Below are 21,987 nucleotides of genomic sequence, written 5' to 3'. Positions count from 1 at the left end.
CCCGTACCTATCAGACTCTCCCCGCTTAACACATACGTCTCCCGTGGATTTCTATTCCCTAAGTGCATCACTTTGCATTTCTTCGCATTGAATTTTAATTGCCAAACCTTAGACCATTCTTCTAAGGTTTGGCAATTAAAATTCAATGCGAAGAAATGCAAAGTGATGCACTTAGGGAATAGAAATCCACAGGAGACGTATGTGTTAGGCGGGGAGAGTCTGATAGGTACGGGCGGGGAGAGGGATCTTGGGGTGATAGTATCTGAAGATTTGAAGGCGACGAACTTTGGAAAATCCACTGCTTATTTCTAGGATAAGCAGCATAAAATGTATTTTACTGTTTTGGGATCTTGTCAGGTACTTGTAACTTGGATTGGCTACTGTTGGAAACAGGACACTGGGCTTGATGGATCTTTGGTCTGTCCTAGTATGGCAACACTTAGGTTCTTAAGTTCTTAACCATGCCAATATAGTTCCCCCAAATTCCAGCTTCGATCAAATCTATTCAGAAGAATTCTATGACTCAATGCATCAAAGCAGCTATATTATCTAGTGAAATAAGCATAAACTTTTCTTTCAAACGCTAACGTAATCACATCTACTTGATGACAGCAGAGAGTTTACTGTACTATATTTAGGTCTAAATCCATGCTGAGGAGGATCCAAACTTCAATTTCCAGCTAAAAAAAATTATCAAAAATTTTAGCAAGAAATTGGCAATTAATTAACTTGACCGTCCAATTCAATAGTCCCTTTCTTTGGAATTGCATACACAAGAACACTTTTAAGAACATATCTAGTGGCTAAAAACACATTCACTAAACCTGCCAAGATAGGTCAATGAAGGAAAATGTTGCATCTAAGAACAACTGGTGAACAAAGACCCAAGGATGACTTTTTTTTTTTTTCAAGACTAATCATTCCCATAATGCAGTGTATATCTGAAACAGAAGTTAATGAAAATTCAGACCAGCGAACAGAACCAGAATTTACAAACTCAATATCTGGGACTGCAGAATCAAAACTGTGGCATACCTTACCAGCACATGCAGCTATAAACTGATCTGCAGTAAATGAACAATCAACAGTTTTTTCCTCCTTAATTAAAAGATTTAACCACCTCAAACAACTGAGCTAGAAGATTTAATGCATCAGATATTTTATTTGAAAAATAAGAAAATTTCAATATTATCTACTGCTTGTCTATACTCATTCAGTAAAGTCTTAACTTTCACCAAATCAGTATCCAGTTTGGATTTCTTTCATTGCCGTTCTGCCCTTCACATTACTCTTGATTGACAAATCTAAAGAATACCAAGGAGCATTAGATAATCTCTTTTTATAAATGGTTCCTACAGTGGCAACATTGTCCAATGAAAATTTTAAAGTATTCCAATCTTCTAAGGCCATATCTAGATCATTAAATTGAAGCTGTTGCACAGAGGAGATCAGGCAAGCTTGCTCAGTGCTAGAGATGGCAGTCTGCTTAATCAAGAATCAATAATGAATGTGACTGTTGGGCAGACTGGATGGACTGTGCAGGTCTTTATTTGCCCTCATTATGTTGCTATATTAAGCAGATTACCAGTGCAGACTTAAAAAAAAATATATCAAATTTATCAGGAGCAGTCCTTTCTATTGTGTCTCCCACAGACTCTCACCCGTTGGAGGCTGTGGTGTAGCATAGAGATGTGGTGGATGTTGCTGCGGTTCCATCCGAGGTGCAGATCAGCAATTCAACCTCAGGTAGGTTGGTTGTTATAGAGACTGGTAGTACATCTCTGCCTAAGACAGGCGTAGGGCATGGCATTATGCTGAGACCACCTGATGGAGTAACTCTGGAGGCCATTTGGGCCATGCAATCCAAGTTGGATAACAATGAATAACTCAAAAAAAAAAAAAAAAAAGCCCAGCGCCTCAAATCTTCAAACTGCTGTTTTCAATGAAGCAGTTTTCTATGTTATATATAATGGACCTCAGCAGCACTTGTTGTGCGGCAGCGATTCATCTATTAAGAGTCGAAACTTCTCTTACCTCGCCTTGCCTCTTCACTGGTTCAATTTTTTCCATCTTATCAATAATCTTGAACTTTAATTTATATTTGAACTATATTTATATCTTAAAGCTTAAAAAAAAGGGGGGGAAAAAACAACAGCTTCAATTGTAGTTGTAAACAACGGGACCACTGGCCGACATGCGGCATGTTTCGCTAAGGCTGTGTCAGGGTCGGGTCCACGCATTGAATGCCATTGTATAACTTGAGAAGTTTGGACTGCCTCCACAAGAACATTGCTTCTGAAAAAATGTTGACGTAAGGCTTCCTGTAACAGACTCCATCAGTGACATCATATTTAAGCGAAGATTTATCAGTCCTGCTTGCCCTTGGAGAAAGTGTTTCTCATGTTGATGGTTAGCAGGCTGAAGGGAGGCAATGTTTCCTAACCACATGTTAGGCTTTGGAGGAACATTTGAAAGCTGAGGGTGGACAACTTTATGCAAACAGCTCCTAACTCACCTGGAGGAAGGGAGCTTCCATATCACGTTTGGAAAGTTGGGGAAGGGTGAGAAATCCAACACTGCTCAATGGGAAAATCTGCAGGAAATAAAATAAAAGAGCTGAGATTATAGGAAAACATATTCCCAACCACCTCCAGTCACTGCCAGAGAATATTTTAAGATAAAATGTTTGTACAGAATGGAATGAATCAAATTATGTTGCACATATTAAATGAAAGAGACTAATTTAAATACCTTGCCTCATTTAACCAATACAGTTCTTAAACCGCTAATTTCCCTAATAGAAGGGCTCACTGCGGTGTACAATAATAATACCGATATATTAACATTAACAAAAACACACTCACTTAAAAATTGGTGTATAACCCAAGATTACATGTTATATATATTCAAAAAAGTTTTAACTTTCCTCCAAACTGCTAAATACTTAAATTCAGTCCTTATATATATATATATATATATATATATATATAAAGGAAAAGAGTTCCTGAGAGAAACCCCCAGAACTGAAAAGGCTGAATTAACCACTCCAGGGAAGTGAATATTGTAAAAGGAAGGACGGAGTATTATTTGATTACTTAGACAAAAAGACAATCTTGGCAAAGTAATAGAAACTATATTTATCAGTAATTCTAAAGTACTATCATGCAAAATTTGAAAACAACCCCCCCCCCCCCCCCCAAAAAAAAAAAAAAAAACAAGCAAGCTGTTGTAAATAAAATGTGTTGCTAGATCAGAAGCTAATGAAGTTTAACAGTATAAGAAGATTCGCTGCTAAACATATTATGCCTAAAAATTAGCCCCTAAGTGAGATAAAATGAACATCTGTACTAATAAAGCAAATGCATCATGATTGAAATAAGATCTCAGTAATCACAACTGTTTCAATTTAAAAAGAGAGTCTTCCACCATAAATGATTTACTTGGGAAACATAAGACAAAAATGAATCCAGTATCCCACCAAGCACCCTAGATTGAGACTCAATGGGTAGAGTTTGGTCCTTCGACAAAATTTATCTAATGCCCATTTTTTAATCTTAACCTCTCTCTGGCATTTTCTTATCCCTTCACCTTTGCTCCTTCTCTTCTTTATCAGTCTGTTTTGTTGCCTCTTCATTCATTCTTTTCAAAAATCTCAGTTTGTTAATAGATACTGGAAAGATGAGCACTCACTTTTCCCTTGCTTCTCTCCTCTTTCTTGAGCAATTCTCTTCCCCTTCCTTCTCCAGACTCTGCCCTGCCCATGCAACCTTCTCTTTCCCACCTCCTCCCTGTGCAGCCCTATGTACCTTTTCCTCATCAAGCAACCTACATAGCTTATCTTCTTCTGACACCCCTCCCCCAGTTCTGCCTTCTCTTTCAACACGTTTTGCAAGTGTTTCAAATTCAAAAAAATAATACCAACAGACAAAACAGGGTGACTACAGTGCAAAAGCAAAACTCCAAGTTAGCATTACCACAAAGTCCAGCCACAACAGATTCCTCCCATTTTATTCACTTTACCTCCCTTTTCAATTAATGGCAATTATATTTCATAAGATCTTTAGAAACAATTTTACAGTTATGAGTGGAAGAATACTGTTAAGTGGTGCTTTGTTACAATTTGTCATCTATTGAAAGAAAGAGGCTCAGTCCCTATCTAAGATGTAGGTATGGTTATGAAGGTCATAAGTTATCTTATACAAGCTTTAAGACTTCCAAGCTGCACTCTCTTCCATGGTCTAGTACTCAATCCTGCTAAAACCACTGCATGCTGGATCACCGGATCACTGAACAAACCAACTGCACCATTAAAGGCAGCCTCAAAAAGGTGGGCTTTCAGCCTAGATTTGAATTTAGCCAGAGAGAGCTTGACATACCAACTCAGAAGTCCATTCCAGGCATACAGTGCGGCAAGATAAAAAGCTATGGAGTCTAGAGCTGGCAGTGGAGAAGGGTGGGGAGAAGAGAGACTTACCTACTACTACTATTTAGCATTTCTATAGCGCTACAAAGCGTACGCAGCGCTGCACAAACATAGAAGAAAGACAGTCCCTGCTCAAAGAGCTCACAATCTAATAGACAAAAAAAAAATAAAGTAATGAATTCTCGGGGAGGGGTGTGGGAAGAAATAAGAGTGAAGAGATACTGAGGAGCTGCAGAATGAATGCACTTGTAGTCAATAAGAGGAGTTTGAACTGTATGTGGAAATGGATAGGTAGCCAATGAAGTGGCTTGAGGAGAGGGCTAATATGAGTGTTGCAACACTGGTGGAATATAGCTTGTGTAGCATAATTTTGAACATATTGAAAGGGATAAGCATGGAGAAGAAAGGGAGGAGGGAGGTGGGGTAATAGTTGGAAGGGAAGGTCCAATAAAGGTTTTTTTTGAGGAGTGGTGAGATAGTGCTGGGTAGATGGGTGGGAATGGGATCAAAGGAACAGGAAAGTGATTTTAGAAAAGGTAGCAGGGGTCGACAGAAGGTTAAGAGAATGGAGTAGGGGAAGGAGAGGTGGAGGTGATTTGGTTGAGAACTCACGGTTAATCCTGTGAATCTTGTCATGGAAGTACTCGGCCATAGTCTGGGGAGAAAGTGAAGAGGGGGTTGGAGGTGAAGGCACTTTGAGGAGAGAGTTCAGTGTGGCAAAGAGATGGCAAGGTCCAGGGACAAGAGTTTGTCAAATGGATGTAGTAGTCTTGTTTGGCAAGTGAAACAGCAGACTGGAAGGAGGTCAGCAAGAATTTGAAATGAAGTCAGCATGGGCACAGGATTTTAGCCAAAGGCATTCAGCAGATCAAGCACAGGAATGTAGGTAGCAGATTCCGGAGGTCAGCCAAAGAAGGGGTTTGGTACGCCTTACAGAATGGGGAATGGGAGGAGCAAGTGTCCAGAGTAAGGAGAGAATAGTGCTATAGGAAGAGACAGCCTCACTGACAGACTTGGATAACACAATCAATAAGAGCGATGAAATAATGACGGAGCGTGCAAGGGTCAATAGCCCGAAAATTCCTAAACATATTGGTGGAGACTGAATGTGCGGGGGGGGGGGGGGGGGGGGGGGGGGGGGAATTAAGAGTGAAAGTTTTCAGGTGATGGTCAGAGAGGGGAAGAACTGAGGTGGAACACTGGAGAGTGAACAGCTGTTGAAAAAGACAAGATTAAGGCAGTGGCCATTCTGGTGAGTAGGGGTAGTGGCGCACAGCTGAAGACTGAGGATGTTAAATAAACTCAGAGGCATAAGAGTCAAAGAGGTCATTAGCATGGAATGTTAAAATCCCCAAGAATGAGGGGAGGAGATGAAGGTTCGAGAAAGATGGAAAGCCAGGAGTCAAAGTGAGTGAGAAAGGAAAAAATGGACTTACCAGGGGGTCAATAAGTGACTGACACCAGGAGAGATAGTGGCGTGAATAGACGGATGGAGTGGACTTCAAAGGAAAAACAGCAGCGAGACTAAGGTGGAAGGAGAGGTTGAAATCTATAAGAAGGTGAAGAGTAGCAACCTGACACCACCTCTGCAGCCAATCAAGTGAGGTGTATGAGAAAAAGGTAACCTCTATGATACAGGGCAACAACTGAAGCAGAAGATAAGAGAAAGAGGTCGTGGATGCAGGGAAGCTTGTTGGAAAAAGAGTGGACATGAAAAGGGCAGAAAAGGGGAAAGGAGAGGAACAAAAATAAGATTGGAGGCATTGTGGTGTGCCCTGCACAGGAAGGGTGAGTTGATTTGGAGGACCAGGATTGGGATGGATAGCCCTAGCACAGAGTAGGAGGAAGAGTAAGAGTGGCATGAAGACAGTGATGAAGATGAGATGCCCTCAGACAGAAGATGACTGAATGAAAGGAAGAAAATGTTGAAGCTTGAGAGCTGATAAGGTAGAAGACAAAGGGGATGGTGAGGTGATGAGAGCAGGAAGTGGGCAATGAGGGCTTGAGGTATGCAGTGGTTTGAGATGGGAAAAGAGATTAGGAAAAGTGAGTAAGGGAGAGGAAAATAAAAGCTTGTGCAAATAGGTCTCGGCACACAGCACCTGGTAGGGGCTGGTGGTAGCACTAGGCAGGAGTGTCTTTCACACTGCTGTTGAGGAATCTCAGCCCACTCTTCTTGCAGAACTGCTTTAATTCTGACACATTTGTTGGTTTTTGTGCATGAACTGTTTGTTTCAAGTCTTGCCACAGCATCTCTATTGGGTTCAGGTCAGGACTACACCAGTCAAAAATTTTAATTTTGTTTCTCTTCAGCCATTCATATGCAGACTTGCTTTTGTGTTTTGAATCACCATCTTGCTGCATAACCCAATTACGCTTCAGTTTCAGCTCACGAACAGACGACAGGACCTGGAAAATTTGCCCATTATTGAAGGAACTATGAATTCTTCCCTCTACCAGGTTATCAATAGAAATCAAACAAAATAAAACATGGAAAAGAAAATAAGATGATACCTTTTTTATTGGACATAACTTAATGCATTTCTTGATTAGCTTTCGAAGGTTGCCCTTCTTCGTCAGATCGGAAATAAGCAAATGTGCTAGCTGACAGTGTATATAAGTGAAAACATTCAAGCATTACTATGACAGTCTGACAGGGTGGGAGGATGGGGGTGGGTCGGAGGTATGCATGGGGACATCACAGCATATCATTGATATTCTAACAGGATGGGTGTGGATAGGTGAGGGGTGGGGTGATCAACAGAGACATACAGCTTTATGGTTTATAATGGGCTAGGAACCCCAGATCCTTGTTAAGTCCTTTCTGTTGGGTGTTAAAATATTCAATCATTCTGACTTCAAAGGTCTTACGTTCTTGTATGGTTTTAAAGTTACCTTTGAGGATTCTCACTGTGAAGTCACTGGTACAGTGTCCTGGTCCTGTGAAGTGCTGTCCCACCGGGGTGGGGGCCCTACTGGCTGTATTGTTCATGTGATGTCTATGTAAATTGAATCTTGTCTTAAGCATCTGGCCTGTTTCTCCAATATAGCATCCTTCGTTACATTTTTTACACTGAATGATATATACCACATTGGAAGATGAGAAAATTCTTAAGGAGAACATCCGGAGGCAGTAAAGCATCCCCACACCATCACATTACCACCACCATGTTTGACTGATGCTACGCTGTTCTTACTGTGGAATGCTGTATTTGCTGTATGCCAGTCATAATGGGATTTGGGTTGTTCAGTTCCACTTTTGACTCACCTAACCATAGAACATTATCCCAAAAGGCTTGGAGATCATCCTGGTGTGTTTTTATAAAGGCAAGATGAGCATTGCTTGTACTCTTGGATAGCAGCAGTTTCCACCTTGCTACTCTCCCATGAATCCCATTTTGCCCAGACTTAGCTGAGACTGGAGAACCCTGCAGTTCTTTGAATATTCTTCTGGGATGTTTTGTGACTTCCCAGATGAGTTGTCATTGCACCCTTGGAGTAATTTTGGCAAGTCGGCCACACCTGGGAAGATTCACCATTTGGAAATAGTTTTGTAATCCTTTCCAGACTAGATTGCAACAACTTTTTTCTCATCTCTTCTGGAATTTCTTTTGATCATAGCATAGTGTTCTTGTAGAAACCATGGTGACTACTTCGCTTTCATGGTAAAATTCATATAGTGAGGTTTAGATTCAATAGGACTTGCTGCAATCAAACCTGGCTATATTCAATCAACTGAATCTAATTTTCAATTAAATCTGGTCAATTGGTCTTTATTTCTCTGTTCCACTCATGATTTTATAGCCCTCTAATGTATCTCACCTCGGTCATCTTTTTTTTTTCCAAGTGAAGAATCTTAACTTCTTTAGAGACTTTCCTCATAGAAGAATCATTTATCCCCTTGTTATCATCTAGGCTACTGTTCTCTGGACAATTTCTGAATCCATTATATTATATACATACTCAAAAGTATAGAGATATTACCACATTCTGCATTTTACGATCTACTGCTGTCCTAATTCTTAACACTGTTGGCATGCTACCACTACATACCAAGACGATTTCAATGTATTACTCATACCATCATCTAGATCCCTTTGTAGGGAGGTGACTTCTAAGGCTGAACCAAGAATTGTGTTAATATTTTTCAGGTCACTCTTAGCAATGTGCATCACTTTCACAGAGAGGGTGGTGGATACTTGGAATGCCCTTCCGTGGGAGGTGGTGGAGATGAAAACAGTAACAGAATTCAAAAATGTGTGGGATAAACACAAAGGAATCCTGTTCAGAAGGAATGGATCCACAGAAGCTTAGCGGAGATTGGGTGGCAACACCAGTGATTGGGAAGCAAAGCTAGAGCTGGGCAGACTTCTACAGTTTGTGCCATCAGATTGTAGAAATGGCAAGAACAAATCAAGGTCAGGTAAACATATAAAGTAGCTCATACAATGAGTTTATCTTGTTGGGCAGACTGAATGAACCATACAAGTCTTTATCTGCTGTCACCTACTATGTTACTTTGCACATGGAAACATGAAATTTCATCTGCCATTTGGATGCCCAGTCACACAATCTCACAAGTTCTCACAAATTGCTTGTGATTTAACACATTTAAATACTGTATCATCTGCAAATGTTCTTCATACTTCACTAGGTCCTTCCTTCATGTTATTCACACCATCTGTGGTGTGTACCCTATTGCAGATTTTGGTCATTGCAAAGAGGCAAACCTTACCAGACAGCCCTTCAGCAATATCACTTTAAAAAAAGTGTTAAAAAATATCCAGCCCAAGAACCAAACCCTGTGGCATCCACTGGTAACATTCTCTTCTTCAGAGTGAGATCCAATTTCCACTACCCTCTGTCGCTTTCCACTCGACCAGTTCCTAACCCAGTCAGTTACTTTTGGGCCCATATTGAAGGAACTCAGTTTTTATATTAGTCGTCCTATATGGAACCATGTCAAAGGCCTTGCTAAAATAATAATAATGACCCCCCCCCTCTAATTACACCACATCTAGCGCTCTCCGATCCAAATTTCTGGTCACCTAGTCAATGAAATTATTCAGATTTGTCCAACAACCTAGCCGCCTTTGTGAAACCATGCTGCCTCCTGGTCCCTGCAACTCATTAACTTGACTGTTCTCTGTTATTTTTAAAAAAATATATTATTTATTTGGATTTTGCTCACACTTTTTCCAGTAGCTCAAGGTGAGTTACATTCAAGTACACTGGTATTTCTTGGTCCCTGGAGGGCTCACAATATAATTTTGTACCTGAGCCAATGGAGGTTTAGTGATTCACCCAAGATCACAAGGAGCAGTAGTGGGATTTGAACTGGCTACCTCTGGATGGTCAAGACTGGTGCTCTCGAGAGAGGACAAGATGGTCCGAATAGAGCAGACGTGCGTGTTTGAGCTCCCGACTCATTAGATTGTGTAACGAGAAGTTGGACCCGTACCCTGTGCTGGTCATGGGGAAACGGAAGGGAAAACCCAAGGGATTGGCCTCCGTACCTGGAGTGTACCCCCTCCTCGCCAAGCAATCTTAGAGCAGTTCGGGATTCAACCGCTGGCTATGCGGGGGCCCGCTTCGGAGCTTTCCGTGATGACATCGGCGGAAAACAGCGCGGGGAGGCGATCTCTTTGAGTCCGCCAGGGAATACCATTCCTCCACGACCCGGAAGCATTATGACCCCGACGGAGAAGACGGATGGAACGCCCAGAGTGGAGAAGATCCTACCCGCCTTCAGGAGCCTAGTTGGTGGTCTTTCCCCGATTGGGGGGGGTTTGTCCACGTCTACCCCCACTCCAACGGGAGTTGCACCGGTATTTCGGGAGGTGAAGAGACCTGAAGTGGTAACGTTAGACTCTATATGGGATGTTATCCAGGGTATGAATTCCCTACTCTCCCAGGTAACTAATTCTTTTACTCAAGAATTTGATAATGTGAAACAAGTTCAAAAACAGTTTGCAGAGAAAATGCAAATCCAAGAAGGTCAAATGGAATCTTTAAAGATTGAACTCTCTGCTCTTCAGAATTTTGCAGGGACAGTGGTTAATGATAGAGAGGTTCTAGTGAGGAAACTGGAATCTCTCGAAAATCAAGGGAGGAAGAATAATTTGCGGTTTATTAATTTTCCCAAGTCGCCCCTAATTCCAGCTATGGAGATGCTACGTAAATATTATACAGAAATACTTGGATTTCCACCTGAGGGATTCCCTCCTATTGTCCGGCTTCAATACATAACTGGAAGAAAGTCTAATCCTTTGAATCCTTCACCACAACAACCTGAGATGAACTTAACAGAGTTTTTGGAAAACTCTATAGAACTGGTAACAGAGAGAACTACTCTTATAGTTTCCTTTGCACTTGAAATGGATAAGATGAATACTTTTAAATTATATTTTCGTCATTTGAATGATAAATTTCTTGGGGAAACTGTGTGTATATTTCCTGATTTAACCAGGGAGACTCAAGCCCGTCGGCGGGAGTTTTTGAATTTAAAAGCCAGAACCCTTGCAAAAGGGGGCTCGTTTAAGTTAATATTTCCATGTTGCTGTATAATATCCCTGGACTCCGTTAACTATATATTTATGGAACCCAAGAAATTGAGAGAATTATTATCAGCCAAAGAAAGTAGTGATAGATTAACCCAGGATGACCAATAGAGAGTGAAAGTGCTGAGTTCTCCGGCTGCGGGTGTTCCATATGCCTCTGCCCTTTGGTTAGCTTTTTTTTTTTTCCTATGAGTTCACTCAGAAATTTTTACCTTGTATCTTGTCCTTAAGTCGTGGTCTACAAGATGTAAATTTACCTATGTATAATTGATATTATTTTATTTTTTTATTTTTTTTCTGTAAATAACATTTCATGTTATTTTTGATGATTAAATAAAAATATAAAAAAAAAAATTAAAAAAAAAGACTGGTGCTCTCACCACTAGGCTACTCCTCCATTAATTTACTTACCACAGAAGTCAGAGACTTACTGGCCTGTAGTTCCTAACCTTTTCTGTGGAAAGGGACCACATCTGCCCTTCTCCAGTCCTCCGGGAAAATTCACAATTCTAGAGAAGCACTGAAAAGGTCAGCCAGCAGAACTGCTAGAACTTCCCTAAGTTCCTTCAGTAACTCTGGACGTCTGCCATCCAGCTTTATCATTTTGTCCACCTTCAGTTTAGCTAGGTCCTCACAGAGTCCTCTGAAAATTGTCCAGGGTCTTCCATACCTTCATTCCTATTTCTCATTTCCAGATAATTTATAAATATGTTAAAAAGCATCAGCCTCAGAACAGATCCCTTGGGGCGCTCCACTATTCACATTTCCCAATTGAGAAAACTGACCATTTAGACCTGTTCTATTGTTTTTAACCAGTTCCCAACCCACAATAGGACGTTCTTTCCTATCATATGACTTATTTTTATAAAACTCCTCAGAGATTCTCATGACGGGCTTTGTCAAATGCTTTTTGAATAACTGCCAGTCACGTCAGCTAGTGTCCTGTGCCTCCACCTTGAATTCTACAGGAATACCCACAAAATAAATGCTGCAGCCCCGAGATCACCTCATCTTCCTTCCTTCACATTACTTCCAGTGTCTTGTGCCTATCTGCAAGCTATGCAGGGCAGATACTTAGAACAATGTCTTACCTTCTTCTGCCTGTTTTCATCCACCTCCTCACTCTGGAGTAGCTTGATCTTCTGCTGCAGGGACTGAATTTCCTCATCCAGTTGTTCATTGGCTTTTACAGTGTTATCAATTTCTCCCTGATATAATCCAGAAAGGTAAAAAATTGTGACTAAAGTAGACCTTATATACTGACAGAGGAAAATACCATCAGTTTCTGCTATTGATTTTTAAACTTCCCTGCTCTCTGCCTTGTTTTCCTACTTTTCTCTTTATTGTAAACCATTTTGAATGGATTTGTTTCCATAACAACAGTATAAAATGTTTACAACTAAAGGAAAATAAATCATATTTCTACAGCAAACAATCCTTTTCCATATCAGTGTCTACTCCAAGTCCTGTTTGCAGGGACAACAGGAATAATAAAATTGTTTGTATTACAGGTGCTCTTGGAGGACCACAGGATATCAGTCTTCACAACTGGGTGATATCGTTCCATGGACACCAGAATGATGTAGTGCAATGATTTTTTTTTCCTAGCAAAAAAAAAGGTGTTGATGATTGAAGTACAGTATGGAGGGGTGGGGATAATCAGAGTGACTGCTCAAGGTTGTGACCTATACAGCCAACCAGAGACCTTATGAAAAGCCACATTTGCAAATATAAACACTGGTCCCTAGAACACCAAAACCATCTACTAGAAAAGCAAAGTAAGTGGGCACACATATTCTTCCTGCTAGAAAAAGCTCAGCAGAGACCTCTAGGAAGTTCTAGGAAGGTAAGCTTCTGACTTGGAAAGATCTCACAGTTTCCAGAAGGAAAGGGTGTGACAAACAGTGGGTTTTTAAAGCCTGTAAAACTGTATTAATGATTTCTTGAAGTGTACTTCTCTAGTTTGACCAGAAGGTGGTGCATGTTTTATGTTTAAAGCTGTTACAGAGAACCAACTGTTCCTTCTGTAGTGATGTGGCCAGCTACTTTTAAAATTTGCAGTTCTGGGCTCTGATTGGCACAGAAGCTCATAATTCAGTTATGATGTACTCGCTTTTTCTCCAGTCTTAGCCAAGGAGGAGAGAGAGAAAGATCTCTTTGTCAAGGCCCTGTGAACAGTTATATTTGATAACCTGTGAGTAGCTATATGTCCTGATCTACCCAGGTACTATTTAGATAGTAAACAAATGTTTAGATAGTGTTAGAATTGATCCATATTTCAGTTACCTGTTTAAGGATTGCACATTTTCTGTTCATTGTTCTAATTTTTCATGACAAACATTTTTAGTTTATTGCCTCTGCTTGTCTGGACTGACTAATAAGCCTGGTGATTTGCTCCCCTGGCCACTGCACCATTAAGTAATGGGGTAGTCTTTGAGTGACTAACATAGGCCCCCAGTGCTCAAAGCTTGAATGCTGTACACTTTTTCTATAGCTGCTTTGTGATTTTCTTGCATAGATAATGTTGAAGACAGGTATCTCTCTATACTGCTGTTTCACAGATATTTTCTGTGCCCTGATGATGCTACTTTTTGTTTTGGACTTGTTGACTGACATAGTAACATAGTAGATGACGGCAGAAAAAGACCTGCATGGTCCATCCAGTCTGCCCAACAAGATAAATTCATGTGTATACCTTACCTTGATCCTTGTACTATCAACTAGACCTAATTACCTACAACCCCTGAGGCAGGTGCCTTCTGCACCGAAATTCAGGACTGCGTCAAGTTTAACAAGTTGTCAATAAGAAGGACCATTTTAGTTTTATTGTACATTTGGGGATGTTTACTAAGCTGCGTTATAGGCGTGTTAGCGTCTTTAACGTGCATTAACCATGTTAGCGCCTACAATATCCCTATAGGCACCTACATGGTTAGCACGCATGCTAATTGTAGGCATGTTAAAAACGCTAATGCGCCTTAGCAAACAGGGCCCTTGGTTTTTTACATTCAAATAAATAAGTTACCCTTGAGTAAGAGATTGGGCGTCCCCCATTTTTTTTCCCTTTCTTGGTGTGCATGGGGGAATCTTCTTTTTTTTGTACATCAATATTTAGGCCACACTGAACTCGAGGCAACTATGGGATACAAATGTCATAATGTCATGTAATGTACCCCTAATAAGAACGTGTCCTTTTTCTGGAATTTTTTGAAATTTAATTTAGCTTTACACCTCTTTGCACACTGAAGTAGTCATGGCCATATTAGGCACTTGTTTGCAGTTCATTTGTGCTTTGTTTGTTCTATTTTTATTTAAAATGTTCTACTCCGCCTACAACTAAGAAGAATACAAATCAACATACTTGATCAGTTTTTATTTTTTCTTGCCCCAATTTTTAATTTCTTTCTATTCCGCATACAACTAAGCAGATTAGAAAATCAACATACATCAGTTTTTATTTTTTTAAATTTCTGACGAAGTTTTATACATAATATAAAATTACTTTGAATTAATAACAGTTTAATAATTTGTGCAAGTTCTTTTTAATGCACACCTGTTTTTTCCTACATAACTATGGTCACTATCATTACCGGACCTGATATTCAAAACCATTTAACTTGCTAGGAGACGCTCCTAGTCAGCTAAATGGTGCTTGCTACCTATTCAGGGATATTCAACAGCACTTACCTGGATAGTGCCGCAAAACTCTCTTCAGTTTACATGAAATTGGGTATCTTGTGGGCGGTCCGGGGCCAAATCAGCACTTATCTGAATAAGTGCCAATGTTCCGCGCTTATCTAGTTAAGTTAATTGGACAATCAGGACTGCATAAAAAGCCGTCTTTTCTTTGCTCAGTTTAATTTATTCGGTTAAGGGCTGAATACTGGCCCTTACCTGGATAAATGCCGGCCAGCAGCACATACCTGGATATTCAATGCTTGTGCCTGAACATGGCTCAGCACTGAAAATCATTGACTTATGCTGGCTGAATATTTACCCCACTGTTACTATTTTTACAATTTAGTCATTTCCACATTCTTCTGCAACTGCTTGTACCGCCTACTTCTTTTTCGTGCATTGGCTCATCTCTTTGCTTCTTTAAATATATAAAAAACAGTTCTCGGCCTCCTTCACCTGCAGTAGTTCCAAGGTCTCCTCACTGGATTGCAGCAGCTGCTCCTCTTGTGCCAAATGCTTTTGTGTATTCTTCAGGCCTCCTGAGTTCAATGATGGCACCTTAAGGTTCTGAAAGTCTTTAAGAAGGCTGTTGGGTACAAAGAAGTGACATGTCTCTGTTGCTGAAATAGTTTATTTTCCTTTTAAAGCATCTGCAATACTTCTGAAGCATCAGTTCACAGCTCTCTTGAATCTTGAAGGCTCTTATAACCACATTTGTAACATTATGGGGGAAAATTTCAAAGTCCCATGGGCATGCAAGCAAACTTTTCCCTTTGAAAATTTGGAAGAGTAGAGAAAGTGCAGATAATTTACAAGCTATGCTGCCTATGTTTTCCACCAGGTGCCCTCCCAGCATAGAGTGGCTGAAGCACTGCCCATTAGGTCCTCCACGTCTGTAAATTTTAAAATTTATTATGCATGTGGAGTTGTGAATCACCTAGAATTTTAGTGATACGTGCAGTATGTAAAATTTTAACTAACTAAATAGACTGGGAGACTGCAGGCCATGCCTACTTGTGATGCCATCCGTCTGCATGGCCATTTGAGCAGGAGCCCAATGCCGGAGGCAGTATGCCAACAAAGGAGCATGACTAAGGAGCTCCTTAGAGTGCACACTCTTGGGCAGACTACGGGCTTTTAAGTTTTTTGTTTTTTTTGAGAAAGGGAGGGGAAAAAAAGTGTATATGAAATTAGTAATGTCAGGGCATGGTTGCTATGGGCATCTTGCTGGTAAGATATATTTCAAACATTCTTAAACATTAGGACAATGGTATTTACATGTTATTGCTCTTCGTATTAATGACAAAGTTAATAAATCTCAATATTTAAATGTTGCTTTACTCAATGCTAGGTCTGTTAGAAATAAAACAGCTTTGCTATTTCATAATTTTTTGGATATTTTATTTAGTTTATTAAGTTCAGATTTGGAACTGGTGAAACAATGTTGCCCTAGTGGTTACCCATGAGAATGGGTCTATAGAAGTGGTAGGAGAGGGGAAAAAAAGAGTTCTAATTATATTTAGACCTTCCTTTAGATTTAAGAAAGTCCCTTTAATAGTTCATTCGAAATTCTCTTGATTGAAAATGCTAACTGTGCCTTTTATTACTACTGCTAGATATACGCAGGGCTGTATACTAAAGAGCCTTTTGTCTCTTGTACTGTCCTCCTAAATTGTCTTCATCGGATTGCTCAGTTTTACTTGACTTTTTGACTAATCATCTTGTTGATTTATCAAAGATACGCATTCTAGGAGATTTCAGGTTACTAATATGTATTGCAAAGCGTTCACAGTGCAACTTGTTCAGCTGGCTATATTTAGACTTAGCTTTTGCCCTCAATTTCCAAGTTATATATCTGATTTATAAGTGAAATCAATCCCTTAGTCTGATCAATATCTAATTTCAAATGGTCTATTGTTAGTAACTGTGAGATTACTTTATCTATTACAACAAGAATGAAAGTGAACAATGACTCAGAGCTGAAATCAAATTTAGATAAAAATGAGGGTAAGTTTTAGTATTCTGAAGGTTTGAAACAACTGAGAAGAAAACTTAAGACAATTATAAAGAATTTGGAGATCAACAAGGGAAGTGGATTTAAGAAAATCTTTGCTAGAGAAATATATAGCTGCTATAAATCAGGTACAAGATGATTATTATTATTATTAAAAAAAAGATATGAAGCAATAAAGACCAAAGGAACGTTATGGCACTGATTATTATATGTGTGAACATTGGTTTTACTTTTGTTCATTTCTGTTTATAAACATGCACACTTTTACATGTATTTTAGGCATTATCATAAGTAATGAATGAAGATCACAATTGTTTGATTTTTGAAAGTGTATATATTGTATTTTATATATTTTTTACATTTATAATTTTGTCAACATATTATCAATAGAAATCAAACAAAATAAAACATGGAAAAGAAAATAAGATGATACCTTTTTTACTGGACATAACTTAATACATTTCTTGATTAGCTTTCGAAGGTTGCCCTTCTTCCTCAGATCGGAAATAAGCAAATGTGCTAGCTGACAGTGTATATAAGTGAAAACATTCAAGCATTACTATGACAGTCTGACAGGGTGGGAGGAGGGGGGTGGGTAGGAAGTATGCATGGGGACATCAAAGCATATCATTGATATTATAACAGGGTGGGTGTGGATAGGTGAGAGGAGGCTGATCAACAGAGACATACAGCTTTATGGTTTATAATGGGCTAGGAACCCCAGATCCTTGTTAAGTCCTTTCTGTTGGGTGTTAAAATATTCAATCATTCTGACTTCAAAGGTCTTACGTTCTTGTATGGTTTTAAAGTTACCTTTGAGGATTCTCACTGTGAAGTCACTGGTACAGTGTCCTGGTCCTGTAAAATGTTGACCAACAGGCGTGGGAACCCTCCTCCCACCCTGTCAGACTGTCATAGTAATGCTTGAATGTTTTCAATTACATACACTGTCAGCTAGCACATTTGCTTATTTCCGATCTGAGGAAGAAGGGCAACCTTCGAAAGCTAATCAAGAAATGTATTAAGTTATGTCCAATAAAAAAGGTATCATCTTATTTTCTTTTCCATGTTTTATTTTGTTTGATTTCTATTGATAACCTTAAGAGTGGACTAACACGGCTACCACACTCCTCTAGTCAACATATTATGTAATTGTTATTACAATTCATGTCCACTTTTTATATATGTATCACACAATTTTTCATTAGATTTTCCAAGAATTAGAAGTATCTCAAATCGTCAGTCCATTCAATATAGCCATCATCACACTACTGCCTATCACTAATTCGTGGACCCGTTATGACTTTATATTGAAGGACACAAAGAGTCAGTAGTTGAGAATCGCATTGGGACGATTCGAGTGAGGTTTATGGAGATCCACATTTACCGGATCACATCTTGTTGAAAGAAACAAATTTGAGGAGATGATATAGCCAGCACGAAAGAACCAGGGGTCAGTTTTCTCTACACGTCAGCAAGAGGAGGGAGATTGACAAGAACTGCACCTATTGTACCCACTGAGGACTCTTGACTGCATATACGCTAAGTGCCTTTTGAATTTTTGATTTTTTTTTGAAGTGCTCATAATATGAATAGCATTCAATTAACGATATAATACAATTACACTGTGACATAGAAAGTTTTGTGCACATTGGAAATATTTAGGTGTGCAGGTTTTTTATAGGAGCGAGTGTGAGGTGTGACTTACTCGGTTCTGTGATTTGTGAAAATTATATATGGAAGTACATAAGCACGTAAGGGTGTTTGGCATATAAAAATTGGACAGAAAAATATTCTAGAGAAGCCCTATGATTGAGAAACTTGTCCACCCCTAGAGGGCTTCCTATTTGGAGCCACCTCATTTGGGTGAGTTTAAATATCTCTGAGGACATCTCTATTATTAAAAAATTATATATTATTAGTGAGAACACCCAGAACTGTATTAGGTCAATCCTCTTACTATTTGAACTTCTAGAGTATGCTTAGGTATGTATCACTAATTCGTAGCATTAGCTCTCTTTCTTAGATTGGCAATCATTTGTTGTATTGCACCATTCCAGTCCTGCATTCTTTTCAGCACTGTTCTTGACCTTTTTCTTGTATCTTTACCACTGTCACCAGCATCATAAGTTATTCCCAGTCTTTCCGGTGTTTGGATTTTTCACAAAACCACTCTTATGCCATCACCGTTTTTATTTTGGTATATTTAACATTTTTTCCAGATTCGCATTCCCTTCTTTGTCCTTAGTAGATTGTCATTTCCCTTTTTCTTACTCCATTCGGCATTTGGTTTTTTGTCTCCCGGCATGTGTTCCCCAGTTCATGAATATTTATTACTTCCTTCTATTTTTTACATTCACACAGCACACATCTACATATTTTCAGTTTCTTCTTTTTCCGTTTACAATCTGTACCCCTCTGCAGTCTCCCATCTTTTTTGTTATCCATCCTTTGTTTTTTAGGCACGGTTACCCAGCTCTTTTGACCTTCTCTTTGATATTAACATATTCCACGTCATATATTCAAATAGCCCTCACATTTCCACTATTTAGTTTTTAGTCTTATCCTCATTTTTCTTTTGTAGTGATTCCTTTTTTCGCATATTAGTTTCATCTGTTCATTTATATACATTTTTTTTAACTGACTACTGTTTGTGTAACAACCGTTTGTGTAATAGACCGTTGTTTGTGTAACACTGCTCGATGCTGGGACTGAAAGTCTTATAAAGCTAGGAGGCGGCGGGTTAAAAAAACGTCTTTTAAACAGGAGCGCCAAATGTTATGAGGGGATGACGTCACACACGTCATATCCCCTCATAACATTTGGCGCTCTTTTCTGTTTAAAAGACGTTTTCTTAACCCGCCACCTCCTAGCTTTATAAGACTTTCAGTCCCAGCATCGAGCAGTGTTACACAAAACAACGGTCTGTTTAAAGGTAAGCTGGCTCTTTTATAAAACTTTACAGTTTGATACAACCCTTCAGTTGTGTCTATGTATATGGACAGTCACTTATGATTTTCGGCTTTTTCGCATTTATCAATTTTTCGATTCTCAGTTGGTCCCTCGTTATCACACGAGTCCCCAGTTGTTTCGCAGTTTGACATATCGGCTGTATGTCACTTTTTAGTCCATTCACGAGCCTGCAGTTGTTTTGCCGATTGACATTTCGGATGCACGTCGCTTCTTAAGTTTATTTGCATATTCAGTTATGTTTATTGTCACATTTCTCATCACCCTGTGGCAGCTTGAGTATATTTTGTTTTTGCTGTTTTTACCCATTTTCTAGCAATTATAAGCACCTATAGCCTTTTGATCCATGCCATGACACACTTTTTCCCACTTGGCCAATGGCATACTTTCTTTATCTATACACAACAGAACTATTCTTTTAGTTTCAGCACCGCTGCCTTTAGCAATCAATGTTTAGTACACACTTTTTTCACTTATTTGACATCTTTTTTAGTTATTCTCTTCATTTTCTGTGCACTGCGGGTAAACACAGATGTTTTTGTCTTCAGCCTTGCACTTCTTATACATCCGTTACATTGTTGCACATTTGCTTCATGTCCTTCTGCTTTATAATTTCCCCTTCTCTTAATTTTCTCTCTCTTCTGTTTTCTTCTTACAGATCATCTCCTTTGTTATTACCGTTCTTACGATTTTAACTGCCAATATTTTGGTTCTGTTTTGCAGGTCAATATAACCGTAATTAAATTTTTTTATTTATTATACACGTTAATCATAAATCTTAGCATATTCTATCTGGTTTAATTTATATTTCATCAATTATATACAGTTCTAATTGTTTACAATGTCCCAACTTTTATTTGTGTTTTGCAGTGTTTTTTACCCAGGTGTAAATTATATTAGACCTCTATCATTTTGTTATCATTTTACTATTTGGTTATCCCTTCAACAGTTGATTGTACATTGTATCACTCAAGTATTATGTTCATAAGTCACACAAGTTTTAATGTAAATATTTCAGCAAGGAATCTATGGTGGCCTGAACCTGGATCATCTTGGTTCCCTTTTGAAAAGAAGATTGCAAGAAAGGAGCAACCGGGCGCAAGAACTCAACTTGTAACCTTCCATAAGAATTTCCAGAATCCACTGGTCCAATGTGATTTTGTCCCACTCCTCCCAAAACTTGGGAAGATATCCTCCCACCGGAGGACGAAAAGAGTGGACCAGCCTCGCATCACCTCAAAGCTCTGGAGGCATTGGGCACTCTAGCTGAGAGGAGGACTTCCTGTCTGCACGAAAGGAAGAATGACGTGCCTGAAAAAATGGGACTTCTGACTACATTATTGACGACCAGGTTGGTACCATCTGTTGTCTCACTCAAGAAAGAGAGCACCCAGAAGACGGATGAACAGAGGCTTTCAGCTTATCTTCTGGCAACCGTTGTGGCTTAGTTTCCCCCAGTTTTTTCACCAAGTTACTGCCATACTGGGACAGACCGAAGGCCCATCAAACCCAGTATCCTGTTTCCAACAGTGGCAAATCCAGGTTACAAGTACCTGGCAAGATCCCAGAAGAGTAAAACAGATTTTATGCTGCTTATCTTAGAAATAAGGAGTGGATTTTCCCAAGTCCATCTTAATAATGGTTTATAGACTTTTTTAAAGGAAATTATCCAAACTTTTTAAAACCCTGCTAAGCTAACTGCTTTTATCACATTCTCTGGCAACGAATTCAGGAGTTTAATTACACATTGAGTGAAGAAATACTTTCTCCGATTTGTTTTAAATTTACTACTTTGTAGCTTCATTGCGTGTCCCCTAGTCCTTGTATTTTTGGAAAGAGTAAACAAGTGATTCTTGTCCATCCATTCCACTCATTATTTTATAGACCTCTATCATATCTCCCTTCAACTATCTTTTCTCCAAGCTGAAGGAGCCCTAGCTGCTTTAGCCTTTCCTCATAGGGAAGTCGTTCCATCACCTTTAACATTTTTATTGCCCTTCTCTGTGCCTTTTATAATTCTGCTATATCTTTTTTGAGATGTGGTGACCAGAATTACACACAGTATTCGAAGTGCAGTCGCACCGCGGTGCAATTCAAAGGCATTATAATAATATCTGTTTTGTTTTCCATTCCTTTCCTAATAATTCCTAACATCTGACTTGCTATCTTAGCCACCGCTACACACTGAGTAGAGGGTTTCAACGTATCATCAACGATGACACCTAGATCCTTTTCCTGGGTAGTGACTCCTAATTTGGAACTGTGATTCACGTATCTATGATTTGGGTTCCTCTTTCCTACATGTATCACTTTGCACTCTCACATTAAACGTCATCTGCCAC

The 21,987-nt window shown here is 39.3% G+C and overlaps 1 protein-coding gene across 1 annotated transcript in view; it reads right to left on the bottom strand.

The window, feature by feature from the left end:
- CENPQ (centromere protein Q) overlaps positions 1-21,987 on the bottom strand; it is a 61,427-nt gene that overhangs the window by 4,832 nt on the left and 34,608 nt on the right. Inside the window, exons 6-8 of the mRNA XM_030221564.1 lie at positions 15,118-15,247; positions 12,075-12,191; positions 2,516-2,593 (exon numbers count right to left, since the gene is read on the bottom strand). Of these exons, the coding sequence (XP_030077424.1) occupies positions 2,516-2,593; positions 12,075-12,191; positions 15,118-15,247 (325 nt within the window). The remainder of the gene's footprint in view (positions 1-2,515; positions 2,594-12,074; positions 12,192-15,117; positions 15,248-21,987) is intronic.

The sequence above is a fragment of the Microcaecilia unicolor genome, chromosome 1, assembly GCF_901765095.1.
Source record: "Microcaecilia unicolor chromosome 1, aMicUni1.1, whole genome shotgun sequence".
In the NCBI taxonomy this organism is placed as follows: domain Eukaryota; kingdom Metazoa; phylum Chordata; class Amphibia; order Gymnophiona; family Siphonopidae; genus Microcaecilia; species Microcaecilia unicolor.
The sequence above is the reverse complement of the archived record's forward strand: the minus strand, read 5'-3'. Positions and strand labels throughout refer to the sequence as shown.